At 38.1% G+C, this 22,531-nt stretch overlaps 5 protein-coding genes across 5 annotated transcripts; 3 read left to right on the plus strand and 2 right to left on the minus strand.

The window, feature by feature from the left end:
* Nucleotides 1–1,138: 1,138 nt before the first annotated feature.
* Nucleotides 1,139–16,013, minus strand: LOC134651747 (SCY1-like protein 2). The gene is made up of 7 exons (XM_063506847.1): nucleotides 15,803–16,013; nucleotides 14,885–15,720; nucleotides 14,057–14,534; nucleotides 13,229–13,423; nucleotides 11,072–11,291; nucleotides 2,582–2,728; nucleotides 1,139–1,722 (listed from the first exon to the last, which is right to left on the minus strand). The coding sequence occupies exons 1-7, from the start codon at nucleotides 15,927–15,929 to the stop codon at nucleotides 1,176–1,178; spliced, it is 2,550 nt and encodes an 849-aa protein (XP_063362917.1). The 5' UTR covers nucleotides 15,930–16,013; the 3' UTR covers nucleotides 1,139–1,175.
* A 382-nt stretch (nucleotides 16,014–16,395) lies between these two features.
* Nucleotides 16,396–16,994, plus strand: LOC134651516 (TM2 domain-containing protein CG11103). Its single transcript, XM_063506617.1, has one exon. The coding sequence runs from the start codon at nucleotides 16,452–16,454 to the stop codon at nucleotides 16,992–16,994; it is 543 nt and encodes a 180-aa protein (XP_063362687.1). The 5' UTR covers nucleotides 16,396–16,451.
* A 1,151-nt stretch (nucleotides 16,995–18,145) lies between these two features.
* On the minus strand, nucleotides 18,146–20,443 carry LOC134651748 (small ribosomal subunit protein uS15). The gene is made up of 4 exons (XM_063506848.1): nucleotides 20,286–20,443; nucleotides 19,994–20,121; nucleotides 19,006–19,171; nucleotides 18,146–18,309 (listed from the first exon to the last, which is right to left on the minus strand). Exons 1-4 carry the CDS (start codon nucleotides 20,306–20,308, stop codon nucleotides 18,171–18,173), a joined length of 456 nt encoding a protein of 151 aa, XP_063362918.1. The 5' UTR covers nucleotides 20,309–20,443; the 3' UTR covers nucleotides 18,146–18,170.
* Nucleotides 20,444–20,658: 215 nt separating this feature from the next.
* On the plus strand, nucleotides 20,659–21,235 carry LOC134651517 (NADH dehydrogenase [ubiquinone] 1 beta subcomplex subunit 4). Its single transcript, XM_063506618.1, has 2 exons — nucleotides 20,659–20,865; nucleotides 20,966–21,235. The coding sequence occupies exons 1-2, from the start codon at nucleotides 20,731–20,733 to the stop codon at nucleotides 21,176–21,178; spliced, it is 348 nt and encodes a 115-aa protein (XP_063362688.1). The 5' UTR covers nucleotides 20,659–20,730; the 3' UTR covers nucleotides 21,179–21,235.
* Nucleotides 21,236–21,358: 123 nt separating this feature from the next.
* Nucleotides 21,359–22,436, plus strand: LOC134651518 (uncharacterized). Its single transcript, XM_063506620.1, has 2 exons — nucleotides 21,359–21,693; nucleotides 22,176–22,436. The coding sequence occupies exons 1-2, from the start codon at nucleotides 21,556–21,558 to the stop codon at nucleotides 22,386–22,388; spliced, it is 351 nt and encodes a 116-aa protein (XP_063362690.1). The 5' UTR covers nucleotides 21,359–21,555; the 3' UTR covers nucleotides 22,389–22,436.
* The last annotated feature ends 95 nt before the right edge of the window (nucleotides 22,437–22,531 follow it).

Here is a 22,531-nt window from a genome sequence, read left to right on the forward strand (position 1 = left end):
CTCGATATATACATAGAGTCCCACGCCCACCAGTGGGCACTACATACTATACACATTGACTATGTGACGTTTTCAATAAAAAGATAATACAAGTAACGGTTGTCAAAAAGGTAGATTTTTATCCTTATAGCAATGGGGTCGTCCAGAAATCATATATTTTTTTTTATCTGGATATTGTCTATCAAATAGTTAGTTTTGCAAATATCGCAACATTCCAATTGTATTAGTCGACGTCAAATATTACATTTTCCTCCTTATTACAAAGGAGTAAGGTGCAAATGTGAAAACATATATGTATTTGACTATCGACTGTAACATTTTTGGGTTGAAATACTTTAAGCAACATTGGCTATCAGTGCTATCACTATATATTTGCTGTTAACGGTACATGTAAATTGTAATCGAGGTATGTTGTATCGTGCAATAATGAACCCTATTTTAACATTATCTTACGTACAAAACAGCCGTGGAATGATTATTGTATTGTATTAAAATTATACACACATAAATATTGTAGTATTTTACGGACAACCTTCCTTGCGAAACTTTACAATTTACAAGTGAAGTGATACATAACATGTGTAAGTAATACATTTTTTTATGATATAGGCAAACGAGCAGATAAATCGCCTGATGGTAAGAAATTACTGTCGCCCATGGACACCTGCAACACCGGAGGGGTTGCAAGTGCGTTGCCGGCCTTTAAGATGGGTTTGATTCGCTTTGAGTATGAATACTCGCGTTTTTAGGGTTCCGTACCCAAAGGGTAAAAAACGGGACCCTATTACTAAGAATTCGCTGTCCGTCCGTCCGTCCGTCCGTCTGTCACGAGGCTGTATCTCACGAACCGCGATAGCTAGACGAAATTTTCACAAATGATGTATCTCTGTTGCCGCTATAACAACAAATACGAAAAATAAAACAAAATAAATATTTAAGTGGGGCTCCCATACAACAAACACGATTTTTTTGCTCTATTTTTTGTTGATGGTGCGGAACCCTCCGTGCGCGAGTCCGACTCGCACTTGGCCGGTTTTTTTTACTTGTAAGCTTGCAAAGTTTCGTAAGAACCCTGACAGAACAGATCAGTGTACACTCATCAGTGGACCTTATGCCTTCGCAATAAGATTCACAAATTTTCAATTAACAATGGACCATGGTACAGTCAAACTCATCTAACTTAACAAATCCATCATTTCATTATCACTTTTCTTTACGTTCCCATTCTCAGTAGTCGGCAGGAGCGACTCGAACGCCGACCAATCCTGCTTCATCTTCGTCTGATTATTCTGATTATTTGCCCACTTATTGTCAAAGTTCCCACTAGGGGCACTAGGCGGCCAATTTTGCCCAGTAAGTGGCTGATTTTGATTTTGTAACTGGTAATTTGGCTGTATATTATATTGTGGGGACTGTAAGCTAGGATTGAAACCTGTAGACTGATTTAATTGCAAGCTCGGAGACTGTATTTGGTTAAATTGTGTACTTGGAGACTGAATTTGGTTAAACTGTTGGTATTGTGGTGTCGTTCCTGGAGATTGCAGTACGGGGTTATAGTTTGGGGTATTTTGAAGGGGTTTGTGTGAGAGTTGGTTGAGATTTGACTGTAGAAGGGAGGAGGTTAGGTCGACGGGGCGGGAGGGGGGAGGTTTGGAAATAGGGGTAGGAGTGGGGAGGGGTTGGTGATTCATTTTTTGTGCCACCTTTTGCTGCTGCGCGATTCTGAAAAGAAAATATGACTGGTGATTTTTTTATGCGAAGTCACTAGGAAAGCGTACAACCCGGCTTATGGTAGCGGTCAACGTAGCCTATGAACGTTTGCAACTCTTTCAGTAAATTAAAAAATATCACACGAAATTCTTGAATAATTCTTTATAAAACAAGGTTAAACTGAAATCGTAGCTGAAGTGATGTCATTTTGTAGGACAGTTACGTGGAAAGATTACACTTCGAGTGGATCCTATATCCGGCTTGCATATATTGGTTTTGTATGAATCACATCGATAACAAAAGACGTAGAATAGCAATTCAATCTATTAAGAGGCCTTATGACTAATGACAAAGTTTTATATAAAATTAACGAATTATTGAATTGAATTGAAATAGCCTTTATTCCTGACACATTCATTTTATTAATTTTCTTCACTATGCTAATAATCGATTTATTTATTAATGCTTTTAATTTACTCTTTTTCTGTTTCTTCTTTGTCAGGCCGTCTTTGACATAGGCCTCCGGCACTCCTCGAGGTTTTTTGAGTCCTCCAGTCTTCATGGAAGTCACTTTTTAGAACGAATTATTATTTAAAATAAACAAATGTACCTGCCATCGCTTGACACCATAGACTAGGAATCCTCTAGACTGAGTTTAGAGCAATTATTTCATGAAACCGATGCTGCCAAAAATACGGGGGTGCGGGGGGACGTGAGCGAATCCCGTGCCGTGATCGGTCCGTTCAAGGACACGGACCAATCACGGCACGGGATTGACTCGAAGATGGAGTAAAACTACCGTATAAGTGGCAGAGGGGGTAGCGTTACTATGCTCAGTCTAGAGGATGTCTTGTCTGTGCTTGACACTAACCTTTGTTTATCTTCAAGTGTCAGAGTCCCTCCTGTGGCTGTGGGGGCGGAGCCCTGCAGCCCGAGCCCCGCGAACAGCTGTTCCACGTCGGAGCCAGACACCAGCGTGTCCGGTGACGCGCTCGAGTTTACTAGCGACTCCATTCCTCTGGAACAAGAATAGGGATGACACATGTTGAATTTTATAACGAAATCTAGTAAAATATATAGCAAACGAGCATTTTATCACAATTTTAGATTTAAGCTAGTTTTTAATTTCTTTTAGTAATACACTGTATATATCTTGTTTGTAAATAAATGTTTATTTGAAGTAAAAAAAAAAAAAAATATCAGAATAATGTGGATATTAAAGTAAAATATTGAAAAATTACAAGAATACAGGACCTGAAAGTTTCAAAATTTAAGTTTTTTTTTTAACTTCCAAAAACGATAAAAGTAAGGGTACCATTCGATTCCTTACATTTCATCCAAATAAATATTGTATAACAACTATATACATAAACGCAATATTTCACCGACAAAAATGCAATTTTCTTGTTTTGTCCATACTACAAGATGGGCTCCCAGAGACCTTGACGTCACGTTCCCGTTCACGTTCGTTTTGTTTAGGGCGTTTCGCGAGTGAAGTGCGACTGTCGGCCTTTGACTACAATTTCTGACTTTTGTGTTACTTTAATGCAATGGGTCCCATATAGACATTTGATCCTAAAAACAAACCCGATCGATTGATACTATAAATGAAAATTAGTCATGTAGCCTATTATTCATTAGGATTTTATATCCTCCTAAGGCCCAAGGTCCTACCTATTAAAAGGCGGCATCGTCAAACAGCGGTCTTGACATCACTACGAGAACCGGGGATAGAGCAACACTATGACGTCTGTCATCTAGAGATCGGTTTTTGCGCGTGATCGGCGTCGCGTATTACCTAAGTCCAAAACTCTGATTATTATTGTGATTCCCTAATAAATATTGTTTAAAATGGTGCTCTGGTGTTTTTACCCTTACAGCTTCATAAGTGCGATAGTGGATTCCCGCCTACTACGATATAATTTGTCGAAATTGACATTACGAAATTTACCGCGCGTAGTCCTTCCTTGTTTCATTGTTCTGATCGTTAATCTGATTGTAATGAGTAAATGCACCAACACCACTCATCAGTTAGGGACTTAAATATACAAAGTCCAAGATTGGTGTCAAAATCATACCTACAAGAATAGCCTACAAAACTAACCTGTGCCGGCTATTGGCTGGCGTATCGTACCTTTGCCGTGTGTTTTGTGTGTTTTGTGTTTGATTTCAGATACCTATTTCAGTTTATGTACATCAATGATCATGACTGTCAAAAATAAAACATATTGACAGTGTAATAAAGCTGCTGGCATGTATGTATTACAATATTCACAGCAGAAGATCACAAGACATAAGCTGACAGATACCATTAGGTACAATTGAATTTTGATATTGGTATGAATGAAATAAATCCTTGGGATTATAGAGTAACTCAGGTAAAAGTTAACTCAGGTAAGAAGTCTGTCGATCCAACACCTAACAGTGCTCCGGGGCCATAGTGGTAAATATTCACTGCCTCACTTATATGTTGTGTTATTTTTGTAATCTATGTGCTTTCAGATACATAACATAATGTGATTAAGTATGTCTACATGACATATTAACAAAATGCTATGATCATTTTCTAAAGTTTGTGTTGTGGTGAAATTTACATTCAAGTAAAAAGCATACAAAACAAGTTTGGTAATGTAAACTTAGCCTTGATTGATACTATATGTATGTTGGTATTATGCTTTCATGATTAACAATGAGTGCTATTTAATACTTTATCCTTTCAGTCAAATTAAAATAGATTACAAGTTTTCAAAAACACTGGAATATTGGTTACAATGACAATGAGGAGAAATTACTTGTTGTTTCATATGTGTGTGTGTGTGTGTGATATTACACATGCTTATTGCAACTGAAATAATGCTTTGTTGGTGTGTTTTTGGTTTGTGTAATTTCCAGAAATTTGACAGCAATGATTCTTGAATTGAACGACCATACCGTCGTTGAACGCATTAGAGTGACTATCGGGTCAGGCCTCTGTAATGAACCCGGATGGACATGGCTAATATTTCAAAATTAGTTGGTTATGGATGCCAGGTATAATATGTCCTAGTGTTCAACTAATTCATTATATGGAGAAAATATGTTGATAAGTGACTAATCTCCGATGTCATGGAAAATGAGGTATTTATTTAGAAATAAAATGTTTGTTCATGTTGTACATGTATACTAACGGTCAGTACGTGTTACATTGACTGTGTGTGGTTAGTAAAATGCGCTTTGTGAATAAGCGAAAGGTGACATTTATTTCAAGCTGGTTAGTAGTGTCTGTGACAAATGTAGTCACTCCATGTATCCGGAGCCTCCTCGGACTGAATATTTTAAAAGCCAGTTCATTTCACATATAACCTCCTGCATCTTTGCAATTAACATTAAGCTGCAGACATACTGATAAATAAGGCAGTAAATCATTTGAGATGTTGAGAAAATTTCTGTCTGTACATATTATTGATTGGTTCTATGTATGAAAAATCTTATGAATGTTTATACAAATTAATTGCATACAGCTTATAGTATGTTGTGGTTGTTGTTTTGTTCATTGGGATGTTGGTTTAAGTTTGCATTGCAAATATATTTCACAAAATGTCATGTTATAAAATGAACCAAAGACATATATTTAAACAGACTTACCAAACTAATGAAAGTTATTGGCATGACATTGTCAAGTGTTTGAGTTATTGACAATGATAATCATTTGTGATCTAACAGTATGTTTCAGATGCATTTCATTATAACAAAACTTTATTACTGATGAAGTTTGATGAATTTCCAAGGTTAAAATCTTGTCAAAGAGATGGACATATTGAACAAGATATTTACTGAGCTGAGTATGACACTGGTAAAGCAGGTTGTTGCTAATGGTAAGCGAGGTAAATACTTTCAGGAGTCAATATGGATATTGACGGTCTACATGATACATGTCTTTTACATACAAGTGCGACTGGACTCTAAACGTTCCAGTCCGATAAGAGTTTTATGGGTGAATATTAAACGAAGGTAAATAGCTTGGTTAAAGCTTTCCAAATAACTATTTTAACCCATTCACTGCTAATGAACATTGACCGAAGAATATCATGTCACGAGCTACTGTTTGAAGTTATTGACGGTTTTCGTCTGAACTTGTAGTGTGTTATGGTACCGTTTGCATTAATAAACAGTACACTTTTATTACTTCTGGGTTTCATAAATCAGAAGTTATAAATAATAATATGTTTCACAAATTTTGTGGGTTCACTAAGTATGTATTTCATTGTTTTGAAAAATGCATAAATTGTGGTTTATTATGTTATGAACTCATTTATCTTACAATGTGTGCTTGCATGGCATTTAACAAAATTATTTAGTTTTGTGCAGGTATAAGTTAACCTGGATGATGATGTGTTGAATTATCTACACATAAAATGCACATGCACAGCTGGAGAAAATCAACCATGTGTGTCTTGGGATTGGAAGCTTTATGGTTTAAGCATATGTGCGATGATTTGACTGATTGATCATTATCAATATACACTTCATGATGGTTGAAAAATACAATTTGTGAAACCTCGATAAGGCGAACCTGGGTAAGAGAGGAACCTCGATAACATGAACTTCTGTTCAGGCTCTACTGTAGTTCAATGTTGGTATAGTAAGAGTGTTGCCTTTATTTAGGGGCACGGAAGAGGCAAGCCAAGTTGCACATGATCATTTACAATTGGTTGCATAGTAGCAACTGCTTATTATTTTATATTTCCCATGTTAAGGGCAAATGCTGTTATTTCAGGTACCGTTTTCAGATTAAGAACTGACTACGAGTATATTCTCAGATTAGGAACTGAGATATAATTTTATGAGACACTCGGATTGAGAACTGAGTGATTATTTTATTTATATTACTTACTCTCGAGTTCGGAATCGAGTTGTGATTTTGTTTTATCCCAGAGTTAGAACTGGGTTACTGTTGTCATACTTATGTGTTTTGTTAACAGGTTTGGCGACTAAAATAAACACATTGTGCTTGATTAATTTTATTAGACACTCGGATTGAGAACTGAGTGATTATTTTATTTATATTACTTACTCTCGAGTTTGGAATCGAGTTGTGATTTTGTTTTATCCCAGATTTAGAACTGGGTTACTGTTGTCATACTTATGTGTTTTGTTAACAGGTTTGGCGACTAAAATAAACACGTTGTGCTTGATTAATTTTATTAGACACTCGGATTGAGAACTGAGTGATTATTTTATTTATATTACTTACTCTCGAGTTTGGAATCGAGTTGTGATTTTGTTTTATCCCAGATTTAGAACTGGGTTACTGTTGTCATACTTATGTGTTTTGTTAACGGGTTTGCCGACTAAAATAAACACATTGTGCTTGATTAATTTTATTAGACACTCGGATTGAGAACTGAGTGATTATTTTATTTATATTACTTACTCTCTTCAATGTCTGCTATAGAGCTTTAATTATTATGTGCTCTTTAAGAAGGGCTGTTACTTTAGTCTTGGCAAGGGATGCTATCCTTAATAGGCTACTTCCTGGCGCCGGTAATCGCAACAGAGGCTTTAAGGAGCGGCCTGTTGCTTGTCACTATCCTTGAGAGGGTGGTTGTTGCTGATATTTGCAGTGTAGGCTTTAAGAAGCGGACCATTGCATGTGATATAAGACTATCCTTCAGAGGATGGTTGTTACAGGTATTTGCAGTGTAGGCCTTAAGAGGCGGACTATTGCATGTGATATAGACTATCCTTGGGAGGATGGTTGGTTACTGGTATTTGCAGTGTAGGCCTTAAGAGGTGGACCATTGCATGTGATATAAGACTATCCTTAAGAGGATGGTTGTTACTGGTATTTGCAGTGTAGGCTTTAAGAGGCGGACCATTGCATGTCATATAAGACTTTCCTTAAGAGGATCGTTGTTACTGGTATTTGCAGTGTAGGCCTTAAGAGGTGGACCATTGCATGTGATATAAGACTATCCTTAAGAGGATGGTTGTTACTGGTATTTGCTGCAATGCAGGCCTTAAAAGGCGGACCGTTGCATGTGAGCTTAGATTATCCTTAATAGGCTAATTTTGTTACTGGTATATCTGCAGTGCAGGCCTTAAGAGGCGGACCATTGCATGTGATACAAGACTATCTTTAACAGGCTAGTTTGTTCCTGGTATCTGCAGTGCAGGCTTTAAGAGGCGGACCATTGCATGCGATATGATATTATCCTTAAGAGGACCATTATTTCTACTACCGATAAATGTTTTATCTATATCGTATCGTACTATTTGTTGTTGACCTTGAGAGGTTGGCTTGAGACCTTGTTTACAAAAGGATATTTTAATGACCTTAAGACTGATGATCTCAAGGTTACCTTGAAAGGGTTGCTTGCACTTATACCTTCTAGGGATCGCTGGCGAAGTACCGGATCCAGTAGAGTTGGAGGGAGTGCCTGTTCAAAATACCCAGTTGGAGCGAGTGCGTGCACCGGGCTCCGTGACAACCTTATCGTGAAGGGCTGACTTCTACGGTCGTTGCGCCTACAAGGGCAGTGGTGTCTTAGCCTAGGCAGCTCCGCACATGCATGAGACGTGTCCCATGTTAGCCTCTCACGAGTTGTACGCATTTGTGTGCGTGCATGCGAGGGAGTCTTACATCCTACAACGGAGAAGCCAATTGTGAGTTTGTTCCAAGTCTTTGCTTTTAAAACGACACAAATAGTCATTGTTACGTTAAGCGGTCAGTATGAACGCAACGCTCAATGGAAGGTTTGGGTTAGCTGCATGGGTATACATGCTAGAAATTTATCAAAATCTAATAAATCCTTCAAAGTTATATGACGTTATTCACAAGAAAATAATTTATGTTAGATGGTGTTACAAAAAAAGGGGGTGGTTTATCTACCTGCCGCTAGATGTCACGCTCATCGCAATATTTTATTATTTTGCATAATTAATTAATTGGTATTTATATCCTCTTGGTGTCATATGCACGTGAATTAAGCCTTTTGTGTATTTCAAGCAAGTGCTGAGCAGACTTGCATATCCTAACACCTCTCATACCACGGATTATTTGGTACCTAGCCTGGTCATGCTTTCTTACATTTGGTTCAGTCGGCTTAAGCCCTTACTCCAATTCGACTGAAATAGAACTAAATATCTTGGTGTAAGTTGACAATAACGAAATAGACCGTTTCAACGGAACTCGAGTCGAATTACTCAAAAGGACCAAGGCTTGTATATCGGCTGAGCGTAAAAGGTGCTTGTTCAATTCGCAGAATATTGAACTGGTGGAGGCTACGTCCACCTGGTGAAGACCCAGCTTGCTGCGACTGCGTTGGCTGTGGCAGACTTCAGTGGCTGCACTGATGACAGTGACCTGCGGGGCGCTGGTCGGGTCAGGCGATGGCCGAGCTAAAAGGCGGCATCGTCAAACAGCGGTCTTGACATCACTACGAGAACCGGGGATAGAGCAACACTATGACGTCTGTCATCTAGAGATCGGTTTTTGCGCGTGATCGGCGTCGCGTATTACCTAAGTCCAAAACTCTGATTATTATTGTGATTCCCTAATAAATATTGTTTAAAATGGTGCTCTGGTGTTTTTACCCTTACACTATAGTACGTATTCAGTTCGATGTAATTTAACCTATGTTCAATTGGAAAAGAGTCGCTTTTGCTTTGTTTCGTTCAATTTTCAAACAACGCAAAATCAACTCTATTTCCTACAATTTAGATTCAAATTTCAGTGGCAAATTTTGGATTTTTCGTTTGTATGGCTGGGCCTTAGGCGGCTAATACAACGGATTTGTATATAAAATATAAGATATACTTTATATACAAATCCGTCACAATTGATTGAGACTGAAAGAAAAGACCAGGGTACTAAAATAAACTAAGGCAGAATTTTCCAAACTTTATAGGAAAGGAAAATATTCAATCACAATAGAAACCAACAAATTTCATGGGTGTCAAAAAATCACAAATGTGAATTACATTCACGTAAATGTTTTATTATACTGAAAGAACCACAATTAAACGTCCAAGAGCGGCGGTTTTCCGACTTCTGTGGCGGTAGCACGGTCGCATTTTTATCGCTTGTCACCATGCCTGTCACGTTCCAACAAGTATGTAAGTGCGAAAGTGACGGGCATAGTGACAGGCGATAAAAATGGGTCCATGCTGCGCCTGCTGGACTAAGGGTCGGTTGCACCAAACTATTCGTATCGTTAAAGACAGGGATGTAACGGATGTGGTTTTATCGGAACCGAAAGCGGAACCAGTACGGATATGATGGTCGTTCTTGTCTACGTGACAGCGTGATAAAACGGTGTCCGTCACTTTCTTTCCCACGGTGTTAAACAGTGACAGTTATTTTATCACGTGGATAAAGATGGATAAAGCTATCCATAATAGGCTGGCTGATGTTTTAAATTTAGTTTATCGGAACCAGAAACGGAATCGGAACCGGAACCAGAACCGTAGCCTGACTAGCGTGAGTCAGTACCTACTGTCAGTAGGTACACATTACACAACACAACATACGAATAGGTACTTTAAATTCAACAACACGAATAAATCAAAACATCTAATTACTGCAGCACGTGGCAAGCGGGGCTATGAGTGAATGACTGGTATAAACCTGTTTGTTATTGATGTACGCCGCTCATGTCCCGCTGCCGCGCCAAGCATTGACATCCGATATAACATCCGTTTCAAAAGTAACGGAACCGGAACAGAAACGGATGTGTAATACCAAACGGAAGTTCCGACTTAACGGAAACGGAGCTCCGTAACATCCCTGGTTAAAGAGTTCGCAAAATTTTTATGTATGGAAAATTTCATAGTACAGCGCCGGGGCGTGCCGGCTGACGTTGATCAGTCTGTCAAATGTGGTCGGTGCAACTGGCCCTAAGATATTTAATTACACAAACGGGTCTAACGCGATATAATTTCATTGTTTTTACAATACAATACAATACAAATACTCTTTATTGCACACCTCATTACAGAAAACAATACGGATAATACAGGAAGAAGAGGTTAAACAACAGGCGGTCTTATCGCTAAAAAGCGATCTCTTCCAGACAACCCTTAGGTTTCATTGTTTTTACCTTTAATTCCGACGTTTCAGCTGGCGGAATTAAAGGTAAAAACAATGAAATTATATCGCGTTAGACCCGTTTGTGTAATTAAATATGTGTACAAAACGCGAGAGTTTAAAGTGTTATTTGATATTTACGGCTTAGTTGTATTTTATAATTATTGATGTGTTTTTTTTTTTGCTGTATGTAAATTCCATATTGACGTGTAAAAGTGCCCTTGTGGCCTACTTGCTGAATAAATGTTGATATTTGATATTATATTGGCCCTAAGATATTAATGCCCGACTTACTTGGACTCATTCTGTATGGAGTTAAGTTGGTCCAGCTTGGCCCGGTGTTCTGCCTCCACTTTCCCCACCATCTGCTTCACCAGCGAGATGAGCGCGTTGAACTGGCTCAGGGTCAGGCCGTTCTCGACGCACAGCGGCATCAGGAACGGCAGCACCTTGGTCGCCATCACCTCCTTGGTGATGCCGAGCTTCTGGTGGCTCAGGGCGAGCTTGTAGATACCTGGAAAAGGAACGGAAGTAAGATGTTAACCCTAAGATGACAAAAAGGAACATAAGTATGTAATAAATATATTAAAAACGGGTCACTCACGTATTTTAAGTCGAAAAACGCTCGACATGTTTCACTTCGTACGGAGAAGTATCATCAGGAGCTTGCGTTTACGGTGACGGACCGGCGCAGACCCGTGAGTGACCCGTTTTTAATATATTTACTATGTCTTTGTCTCACGGAAGTTTTGTTATTAAAATAAGTATGTAATGTTAACCCTAAGGAGACAAAGAGGAAGGTAAGTACGTAATGTTAACCCTAAGGTGACAAAGAGGAACATAAGTACGTAATGTTAACCCTAAGGTGACAAAGAGGAAGGTAAGTACGTAATGTTAACCCTAAGGTGACAAAGAGGAATGTAAGTACGTAATGTTAACCCTAAGGTGACAAAGAGGAATGTAAGTACGTAATGTTAACCCTAAGGTGACAAAGAGGAATGTAAGTACGTAATGTTAACCCTAAGGTGACAAAGAGGTAGGTAAGTACGTAATGTTAACCCTAAGGTGACAAAGAGGAATGGAAGTACGTAATGTTAACCCTAAGGTGACAAAGAGGAATGGAAGTACGTAATGTTAACCCTAAGGTGACAAAGAGGAAGGTAAGTACGTAATGTTAACCCTAAGGTGACAAAGAGGAATGTAAGTATGTAATGTTAACCCTAAGGTGACAAAGAGGAATGTAAGTACGTAATGTTAACCCTAAGGTGACAAAGAGGAAGGTAAGTACGTAATGTTAACCCTAAGGTGACAAAGAGGAAGGTAAAAGTACGTAATGTTAACCCTAAGGTGACAAAGAGGAAGGTAAGTACGTAATGTTAACCCTAAGGTGACAAAGAGGAAGGTAAGTACGCAATGTTAACCCTAAGGTGACAAAGAGGAATGTAAGTACGTAATGTTAACCCTAAGGTGACAAAGAGGAAGGTAAGTACGTAATGTTAACCCTAAGGTGACAAAGAGGAATGTAAGTACGTAATGTTAACCCTAAGGTGACAAAGAGGAATGTAAGTACGTAATGTTAACCCTAAGGTGACAAAGAGGAAGGTAAGTACGTAATGTTAACCCTAAGATTAAGAGATTTTTTGTTGGATAAACCGTTGTACTCTGTTAGCGAATTTATGAATGATGTATAGATTTTGACGATCCGCCACAGGAGATACTATCTTGACATTATTTTAAAATCTTATCATTCTGTAATTATTTTATTTTTAATTTAATATTTTATTGATTATATTCTGGTGACATCCTTGTTTTGACGATCATAATATGAATTCTTGTAGATTGACATGCCTGCAATTTATAATGTAATCTGTATTATGAAATAAATAAATCTATCTATCTATCTATCTATCTAAGGTGACAAAAGGGTCTACCGTCAACATCGAAAAATCGAGAACCGTTATCTGCCCCTCTGTGGCTCTTGCGTATTCAAGCGACAGAGAGCTAGGTAGATAACGTTTTTCGATTTTTCGATGTTGATGTCCCAAGTTTTTCGGGACGTTTCAAATTTTAGCCATGGAATTTTGTAGTGTCTCGCCGAAAACTGGGAAGTTCAATTTGGGACAGTAAATACATATTAAAATATTAAATATTGCAAATTTTTACTTGGGAATCCCGAATTTGAATAACATGGGCACGAAAAATAAGCATTCGAATTGGATACCTAACCTCATTTTAATTTTTATCAAGCAGTAACGTCTGCGAACGATAAATTTAAAACTGGAAAAATTACTGTCTCGGGTGAGTCTTGAACTCCAGAGGCCGTGAGTTCAAGTCTCACCCAAGACAGTAATTTTTCCAGTTTTAAATTTATTCTAAACCTAACCTCATGTTAAAAACTTGAGCTATTGCTTATTAGTATCTTAACCGCTGCAAATTAAACTGAAACCTCACCTAAAATCCCCATCAGCACAGCCGGCTCCCTGGAGGGTATCTGCGGCAGGAACGGTATGATCTCATCCAGCACCAGCCACTTGTCCAGGTGCTCTAGCAGTTTCCCGATGCAGAGCAAGCAGTTGACCCTCACCGCGAGGTAGCTGGTGCCGAGGCACAGCTTCTTGATACGGGGAAGGAGTGCGTTCTTCATCGCTGGAAACAAACAAATATTGTCTGTATCCAGCGATCTTCAAGACTGTCTATCATCATCTTCGCGTTGCCCCGGCAGTTTGCCACGGCTCATGGGAGCCTGGAGTCCGCTTGGCAACTAATCCCAGTAATTGGCGTGGGCACTAGTTTTTACGAAAGCGACTGCCATCTGACCTTCTCACCCAGTTGGGATTAGTCCGGTTTCCTCGCGATGTTTTCCTTCACCGAAAAGCGACTGGTAAATATCAAATGATACACGCTCTTACCGCTAGGCCACCAGCGCGCTCAAGACTGTCTATATTTACGTAAATTTCTTTTTACCGCCTATAACGCACATAAATATTAAATACACGCGCAAAGACGTGCCCTTATCGCTATCGCTATTGCCTTGCAGGGCGACCATGTACCAAATGTTTATGTAACACCTATTATAACCATCGTTTTTGCATAAAATAAATGAAATGAAATATTAAATTATTTATCTAGTTGTTTTCAACTTTATGAATTTTTATATGAATTTTGGTGGTTTTATGCACTCTGTCTGTCAGGGGTCTGTTCTGTGCTGGTTCTAAACACTTGTAAACTTCATTTCATGTTTCTATTGTAATTTTCATAAACATTAAACATTTCTCATACCTGGGTAATCAATAAGTGATGCGAATGTTGGTAACACTGACAAACATAACTCTTGAATCTGCTGAGCGTCAGACTCCAACGCTCTATACAACATCGGTAAGATATCTGTCTTCACCTCTTCACCAGGTGTCAGTTTTAGCAATAACTCCATCTTCTGCATGAATATTAGCAGTATCTGTATCGGATCTTGTATTAACATCACCGGTTTTAAAACTGGTAAAATATACTTGATGAATTCCTCTTTAGTAGAATTCTCAGCGATTAGCAAGACATTTGGTAGCACAAATGGCACCATCGGAGCATTCACAAACTCTTTAGTGAGGCATGGGAGGATCCGATAGATGCAGATACGGTGTGGCATCTTTTGGATGATCTGAGGAAGGCCTTTGTAGAATTGGGACTTCTGCAGGTTATCCCATTGGAATAAGGAGTCCAGGTAATTTAAGGTTTTTACTCCTACATCTTCAAAGTATGGTATCTGAAATATGAAATATTATTGATTCATTGAAGTTAAGTCATTAAAGTCTATTTTTTTATTCGGTAGACTGAAATGACAGTTAATAGTATGAAATGACATTTCATGTTCACACTATTAACTGTCATTTCAGTCTACCGAATAAAAAAATAAACTTTAGAAACAGTTTAAAAATTGCACTAATCTATTTTTACTGATTTATTATTTAAGGCAAAAAACACATACATGGACATTTAAATGTGCCATAGCAACACAAAGTTACACTCTGAGTATTTTTCTAAAACTAGCATGATAGATATTATTATACCAACATCTACAGCAATAACATGGATCTAAAATACAATAAATCTCACCTTCAAGAACTGATGAGGATCAGGTCTCAATTCAGGAGTGACATTAAGCATCAGCTTGACATACTCCCTGAGACCATCGGCCACACAGGACAACCGGGACGGAGACAAGTTCCTCAACTCATGCGCAAACCTCTTAAACTTCCCGTAGTCACTCCCAATGTTGCCAAGAGTCTGGTGATTCGGGCTGTGAGTGGCGTAGATCACCATGCCAAGAGAATAGATGTCACTAGCAGGGGAGTGTGAGGCTGAGAGAATATACTCTGGAGCGAGGTAATCTAGGGATGGCTGTGTTAATGCATGCATGGCTTGACAGTACTCGTTAAACGGCCAGTAAGGAGCAGCCCCTGCGGAACTTTGATTTGCAATGCAGAAGTCAAATCCAAATATCTTCCATGCTCCTTGTTGATTAACTACAATAGATTCAGGACAAATATTATGATGTAAAAGTTTTACATCATTATGTAGGAAAGCTAATCCTTCTGCCACTTGCATCAGACCATACTTGATTTCTAGTTCATAAAGTTTGTAGTTATTTAAATGGTTCGGCGGTGGCTGAGGCATATTCTCCATATTACCAAGTATGTTAGCTAAGCTTGCAAAGACAGGTTCTGTAGCAAAAGCTAAACTCTCTCTGCTCTCCTCAAGGCTGTGCTGGACTGTCAGGATCTGAGGGTGCCGCAGCTTCGTAAGCTGCACGATACCACGCTTCAAGGTTTCTAGCATTATGTCTCGATCCGCCTTCGTAAATCTGTCAAGTAACTTCTTTTCGAACACAAATATGGAGGCTTCCTGTTTTGTCGATTTCTTGTAACCTTTGTAAATTTTCCATAGTAAACCTGCAAAGCGATGTATCCATCATTAGTATACCGAGTAAGACCATTGTTTAATAGTTAAATATGTGTAGTATGCAGAAATTACCTGGCCCAGCGCTGGCGATGAACTGCGTAGCCTCAAACTCTCGTGTTACAGGGTTCCCGGGCAGCACACCGGACAACTGAGACACTGTGTTACTGACCGATGAATAGAACTTATTAAAAACCTCCATATCGTCCCAGTTCTAACTTTTTGGGAATGACAAATCCAACAAAATCATTACAAAAAAACACGGCCAATCCTACGGATGGAAATGTCAATGTGACAGCTATTATTCGTTCAGAAAATTGTCAGATATTACTAGTCCCGGATCGGATCATATTTTTATTCTATGTCTATGCTTGTAACCTATAATTGTCATCTGCGTCCCTTTCTAACGTAGGTACTGTATTGCTATAAAGAGAGACAACAGCAGTTTTAATGGCACACGTGCACGAACTTGGCTGTTGGTCAAATAAATTTTATATATCCGGTGTTATGTAGATCCCTGGGCCAAATCTTTAAAACTTTACAAAAAACGCCTCACTGATGTCATTGTGTCGGCCATAACTGTTTAAAAAAAAAAAAAATGTCATTGTGTTTGGCATCTAGGCCATAATTGTAAAAAAAAAATGTTATTGTGTGACAATCAATCAAATGGTCAAAATCAAAAATCTCTATTTCTATTTTCATTTACGAAAAATAGGAAACAATAATGGAATTTCTATTAAGAGTGGCATTAATATTGTTTGCCTTGCTGCCCTACAGCATATCAGAGAGCGTACCAGTCTCTACGGAGCAGTATAATCCTTTGGGACCGCTCGTGAAATGCAGTTTTCTCCCAATGGAATTCCTGGAGTGCAATGAGCTTGTAGACCATAAAGGGAACCAATCAGCTAAGGAGGCTATGGGCCATGGCTGCGTGAAGTTTGGAGGCGTTAAATACGAGGATGTAGAGAAGGCCAAAGCGCAATGTAAGCCGTTGGAAGGCATTGAATGTTACGGCCCAAGAACTTTTCTCCGCGAGGGTTTTCCTTGCGTGCGATATTCTGGGCATTACTTCACTACGACGCTTATCTACAGTATATTGTTAGGGTTCTTAGGCATGGACAGGTTTTGTCTCGGGCAGACTGGGACGGCAGTGGGGAAGCTATTGACACTGGGTGGGCTGGGTATTTGGTGGATTGTAGATGTTGTGTTATTGATTACGAACAGTTTGCATCCTGAGGACGGGAGTAATTGGAATCCTTATGTTTAAGTTAATGTAATATAAAAGTTTATAGTTCAGTGTATTAAATATATGTGTGCTGGTGAGAACTTACTGTTGTAAAAAGATGTGTTCAAGAATGATGTCAAGTTAATGTATACTGCACTGTGTATTTTTTACCCTGGACTGTAAGGTCTAATTTACTGTTGAGTCTGATATAGTTTATAAATTGTAAAACTTGTCTGAAGTTATGTTCTCATAATTTATGTTAAGATTAGTGTGATGTTACCTTAAGAAAGTTTATTAGTTAATAAGAAATACATTTTATAAGGCAGATGTTGCCTTTCCTTTGCAAGTCTCACACCATCCCATTCCCACTCCCATCCTGAGTACCAAAATTGGTATAAAAAAACTTGCAAGGAGTAAAAGCCAGAACTAAATGGTACAAAAGTAGAATTATTGGGTGCTCAACTGCCCACCCTTTCAGTATCCGAGATAAAAGCAGCTGAAGAAAAATTAGGAATTTAAGCACCTTTATAAAGATGAAATCAGATCAGTGAGATGCCATACAACCACAAATGGGCTATCCCAGAGAAAACGGCCAAAACAATTTTCACAATTTCAGGTTTGGTCCCAGTAAGTGGCTCAGTATGACCTAGGTATATTGTATGGCTTGAAAAAATACTCTAAACAGCAAAAACATCCATAAATGGCAACCTAGTGTATTTTCAAAAAGTTATGCCTCTGATCTGATGGAATTTGTAGGTTTGGCTGAAGTTGTACGCTTTGCCATTTCATGGACAGTAGTACAGTTTAATTATTAGGTTCATTAGTAGTGTTTGGTTTCTAAAACCTTTGACCTAACTATAGTTCGTTTTTTTTAGCATTAGAAACAACTTGAAAGAAGGTAAGCGATGTCCTTTAATTGAAAAACGCTTTTTAAAAATCAGTAACTATTACTTATGAAAGTAGAAGAATATAAATGATTGTATAAGATTCATAATTGTTACATTTTTGCCATAACTTATTTTGAAAATGTGTTTTTCAATTAAAAGACATCAAGATTGTTTACCTTATTTCTAATGCTAAAAAAAACGAACTATAGGCAACAGAAACTTATCTAAACAAGAGGTTACTAATTACTAACTAGTAACCCTCAAGGGCTCTTTTAGTATTAATTCTGATATAATTAAACAACAATAGGTGTTTTATAAAGTTTATTTAAACTTAAGCCACCAGGGCTGAAGCGGTGCTGGACTCATACTTCCAGTTGGGGGGCAGCACGCTCTTGGTCTTGTAGTAGCGCGCCAGCCTGTGGATCCTGGACTCTACGAGAATCAGGCGGAACTTGCTGTCCTTGTCTTTCCTGGAAGACAAATGAGCTAACTTTAATAACAGGCCACTTAAAGCAGTTTTACTTTTAGTAGAAGACTATTGCAGTAATCAATGATTAATATTTGTGTCAGACAATTATATTACACAATAAAAATCATATCACTCTGCTGGGAAATCAAACTATGTTTTATAATATAACATTGGACATAAATAAATGCAGTTATTTCATTATTTTTAACCTTTTTGTCATCAATGGGATTGCTCTCAATATCAAATCATGCAGGATTGTAAGAATTGCTTAAATCTATGATACTAATGGCTAGCATAATCTATGAAGGCTAGCTGATAGTGCTAGCAATGAATACTTGTAAAGCTACTAGTCTAGCAATAAATACTAGTAGTACTAAAGTCTATTTTTTATTCGGTAGACTAAAATGACAGTTCATAGTATGAGATGACACATGATCTTCATACTATGAAATGTCATTTTAGTCTACCGAATAAAAAAATAGACTTTAGCTACTAGCAATTTGTTTGCCACATTTAACCTGTAAATATTGGGCTTTTGTGCATTTGAAATCTGTGGCAGCAATGTGATACCTGAAGATGCTATTTGTAATTTATACTGATTAGATTGGTAATAGATATCATACACTAAAGAAAAAGCGACCAAGGCCACCATAAATATAATTTTAAGCAATAAAAATATAAAGAAGTATCAACTTACCTATTGCGCTCCAAATGCTTCCTCATGGCTACGGCCTTCTTGATAAGGTAGTAGAGGTCCTCGGGTAGGTCGGGGGCCAGGCCCATGGCCTTCATGATACGGAGGATCTTTTTGCCGGTGACAAATCTGACTTGGGCAACTCCATGTGAATCCCTAAGCATGACACCTGGAATTTAAATTTATTTATTAATGTGTGTCAATAGGCACAAAGCTAATGTGGTAATAGTAATATCACTGAGATAAGACTAAAATTAAATTTGCACATACATTTACATGTAATTATTATTAAAAATTTTGGGAAAATATTTCTACAAGCAACAAGAACCTTACTACATTATTTCATAAAGTACTAATCTTGACTGTTGCTACTCTCATTGGATCAATATCAATATTTGTCATCACATTTTGTAGTCTGATGGATCCTAGGACTTTGAGAGCACCAACATAAAAAGCCTACACATTCCACTGCACATTTATCTCAGGATATGAGTTTTATTTGACGTCTTCTCGTGGCAGAGGTGTAGGGTTACTAGGGTTGGAGCCAGTCTTCCTAGCTTTATTTGACGTTCATAAGCGCATTGTAATTATGCCTACTTGAATAAACTATCTTTTATCTTATCTTTATGCCAGTATAAATCAACATATATGAAGGTATGCAATATGCATGTTTCCTCATCATCAGAAAATCATAGTAAACTAAATAAATGATGGGAATATTATTGCCACCACAGGCTTTATAATACAGAATTTTTATTAAAATAAATAAATTAAGCATAACATCAATTTAAACAATATTTGATGATTTTTTAATGTAAAAACGGGACATGTAAATTTACCATGCAGTGAAGTCAGAAAATCGATGTCTTGCCGAATTTTCTTATAAAAGTCTTAAGATTTAAACGTTGAATGTCGTTTTTATAGCGATTATTTCATCCAGTAATGATTTGGATTAATAAAAACACCATAAAACAAGGTTTCGGGAACTTACCGATCTGTGAGGGGGTGAGACCCTTCTTGCCAAGTTTGAAGATCTGTTCCTTGACATCGTCAGCGGTCAGTTTCAACCACGTGGGGACACTGCGGCGGTACGGCAGTGCCGATTGGGAAATACCCTTACTGAAACAGAAATTACACTCGTTATCCAAGCCATGTGGTAAGGCACGAAATGTCTTGTAGGTTATGTTGCTGTCACAAAAACACTTCTACATATCCGAAAACGGACATTTAATTATCATTAGGTAGCACAACTTGTAAATATGATGATTTAATAAAGAAATTACCCAGGTGCGTGCATACGACCCATGGTTGCGGCCTTTTCACAAATTCGCCGAACTGACAACGACAACAAGGAAAATCAAAAAGATGGTGGCCGGAATTGGATACTTTTTTAAACTTTGCACTTCGTATCTATGGTTTGCTAGTGCGACGCTAGATCCGGTTTTAAGTAGCAAGTTCAAGTAGACTCAAGGGTGTACACTATTTTAGTAGAATCACGTACTTATAACTATGATTAAAATGCAAGCAATAAAATCTTTATCAAATAAATTTTGATTAAAAATGTTAAAATTAATAAGTTTCAATCTCAAATTATCGAAATAAATCCTACATAATCAAACATATTTCAACATGCCACAACTGTCACTGTCAAATTGACAGATATTGACAAATCGAACGAAAACGAGACCTCCTCATCTTCAGCCAGTGTTCTAAATATTATTCTCTAAAATGGCCGGTTACGGCATATCCGAGAAGGAACTCGACCTCATTAAACAGCAGGCCGCGAGGCGGGCTGAGCTGAGGAAGCAGTTCTTAATGCAAAGGACCAATCCTTTCAAACATGCCTCAGAGGCTGGTTATGTGGTATGTATTCATTACGTAATTTATTGTTATTGTACCCATTTTTTAAATAAATAAGAGTAAACTACATTTTCTAACAATTTGTGGCTTTTTTTTATTCCAGTTCGACCCAGCTATCCAGAAGTTTATGTCAATGAAAGTTAGCCAATATGACCACTTCCAACCTAACCGCCGAACAAGTCTCTTCGGTATTTGCGCTATCGTGATCCCGATGTTCGTGTTCGGCTACGTGGTGTGGAACGACCGCAACACGCGCGAACAGAAGATCAGGAGCGGGGAGCTTGTGTACAGAGACCGGCTCTTCAAGTTCACATAAATTAATCATTGTAAATTAAATAGCAATTATAATATAGTGTACAAATCTGTGTATTTACATGTTTAGTTTCATTCATATTCATTAGTTGAGTTTGAGTGTCCCACTGGTATGGAATTTTGGTCCAGCTTTACATAAGGAACATCAATTTGTGTATATTAGTAACGTCTGTGAAAGTTCCCTTTTGTAACTTTTTGACTAAACATTTACTGCTTAAAGTTTGAGAAGCTCAGAAATCATTAACCAAAATTCAAAAGCAAGGTAGAGAATTCTATTAAAACTTTTCCTCCAGACAGTTTTCAGCCATCAATGTCAACCAATAATTCTGTCATCTGCCATCAACATCTCTATTTTCTTGTTACTCAATAGTTTTTTAAACAATGTCTGATGGATATGGATTCTCTGCTCTGGAGTGTAAGATTATTCAGGAACAGATAAAACGGAGGCAGCGCATGAGGGAAGAGTTCTTGCAGCAGAGGAGTGACCCGTACAAGCATGCTGCAGAGGCTGGCTATGTGGTGAGTGGCATTGGAGCCGATCACTAGTTGTGAGTTAGACTATAGAAGGATTTTAAAGGCTGTGAAGCCTGTATGTAGTCTTTAAGACAAATCAAAGCATTATTAACCATTTTTAGGGTTCCGTACCTAGAAAAGAAATAACTAATAATCCTTGGAACGCGAGTCCGACTCACACTTGGCTGGTTTTTTATTATAGGACATTCCTATACAAATTGATTAAGCCACAAGTTATAATGAGAATAAAATAATGCAAATATTGAAGCCCCAGTTTTGGAAACCCAAAATAAAGTACTAGATGGCGCCTATATTGACGCAACCTTACTGTCAGTGTCTTAGAGGTGTGTAACTACATATTTAAAACATTGTTGGCTTGTAATGTAAAGCTGTGAGCTTGACTATAGAGATAGAGAAACATCAAACTCGTTAGGAAATATGAAAATCTCTATGACATCATTGATACCCTTTCCTTCCATCCTTGATAGTTTGACAACGGCATCCAGCGCTTCATGTCCCTTAAGACCTGTCAGAACGAGTACTTCGTGGCGTCTCCTCGAACGGCGCAGTTCGGTTTGCTGGCCATCGTGGCGCCCATGGTGGGTTTCGGATACCTGTGCTGGAGCTTGCGGGACAGCCTCGAGAAAGACTACCGCTGCGGCAAGATTCGGTATAGGGATAGGATTCATAAATTTAAATAGTTTATGCGGCGTGTGTATAGTTACTGAATAAATTCAGAATGATATGAATTTTGTCTATGGTCTCTGGTGTTTTTAGTTCATGGGTCATTGTTTATTATTGACTGAGCGAAGGGAAGGTATCGTTTCAGCTTGGGCAAAAACGC

This window comes from Cydia amplana, chromosome 10 (genome assembly GCF_948474715.1).
Source record: "Cydia amplana chromosome 10, ilCydAmpl1.1, whole genome shotgun sequence".
Classification (NCBI taxonomy): Eukaryota; Metazoa; Arthropoda; class Insecta; order Lepidoptera; family Tortricidae; genus Cydia; species Cydia amplana.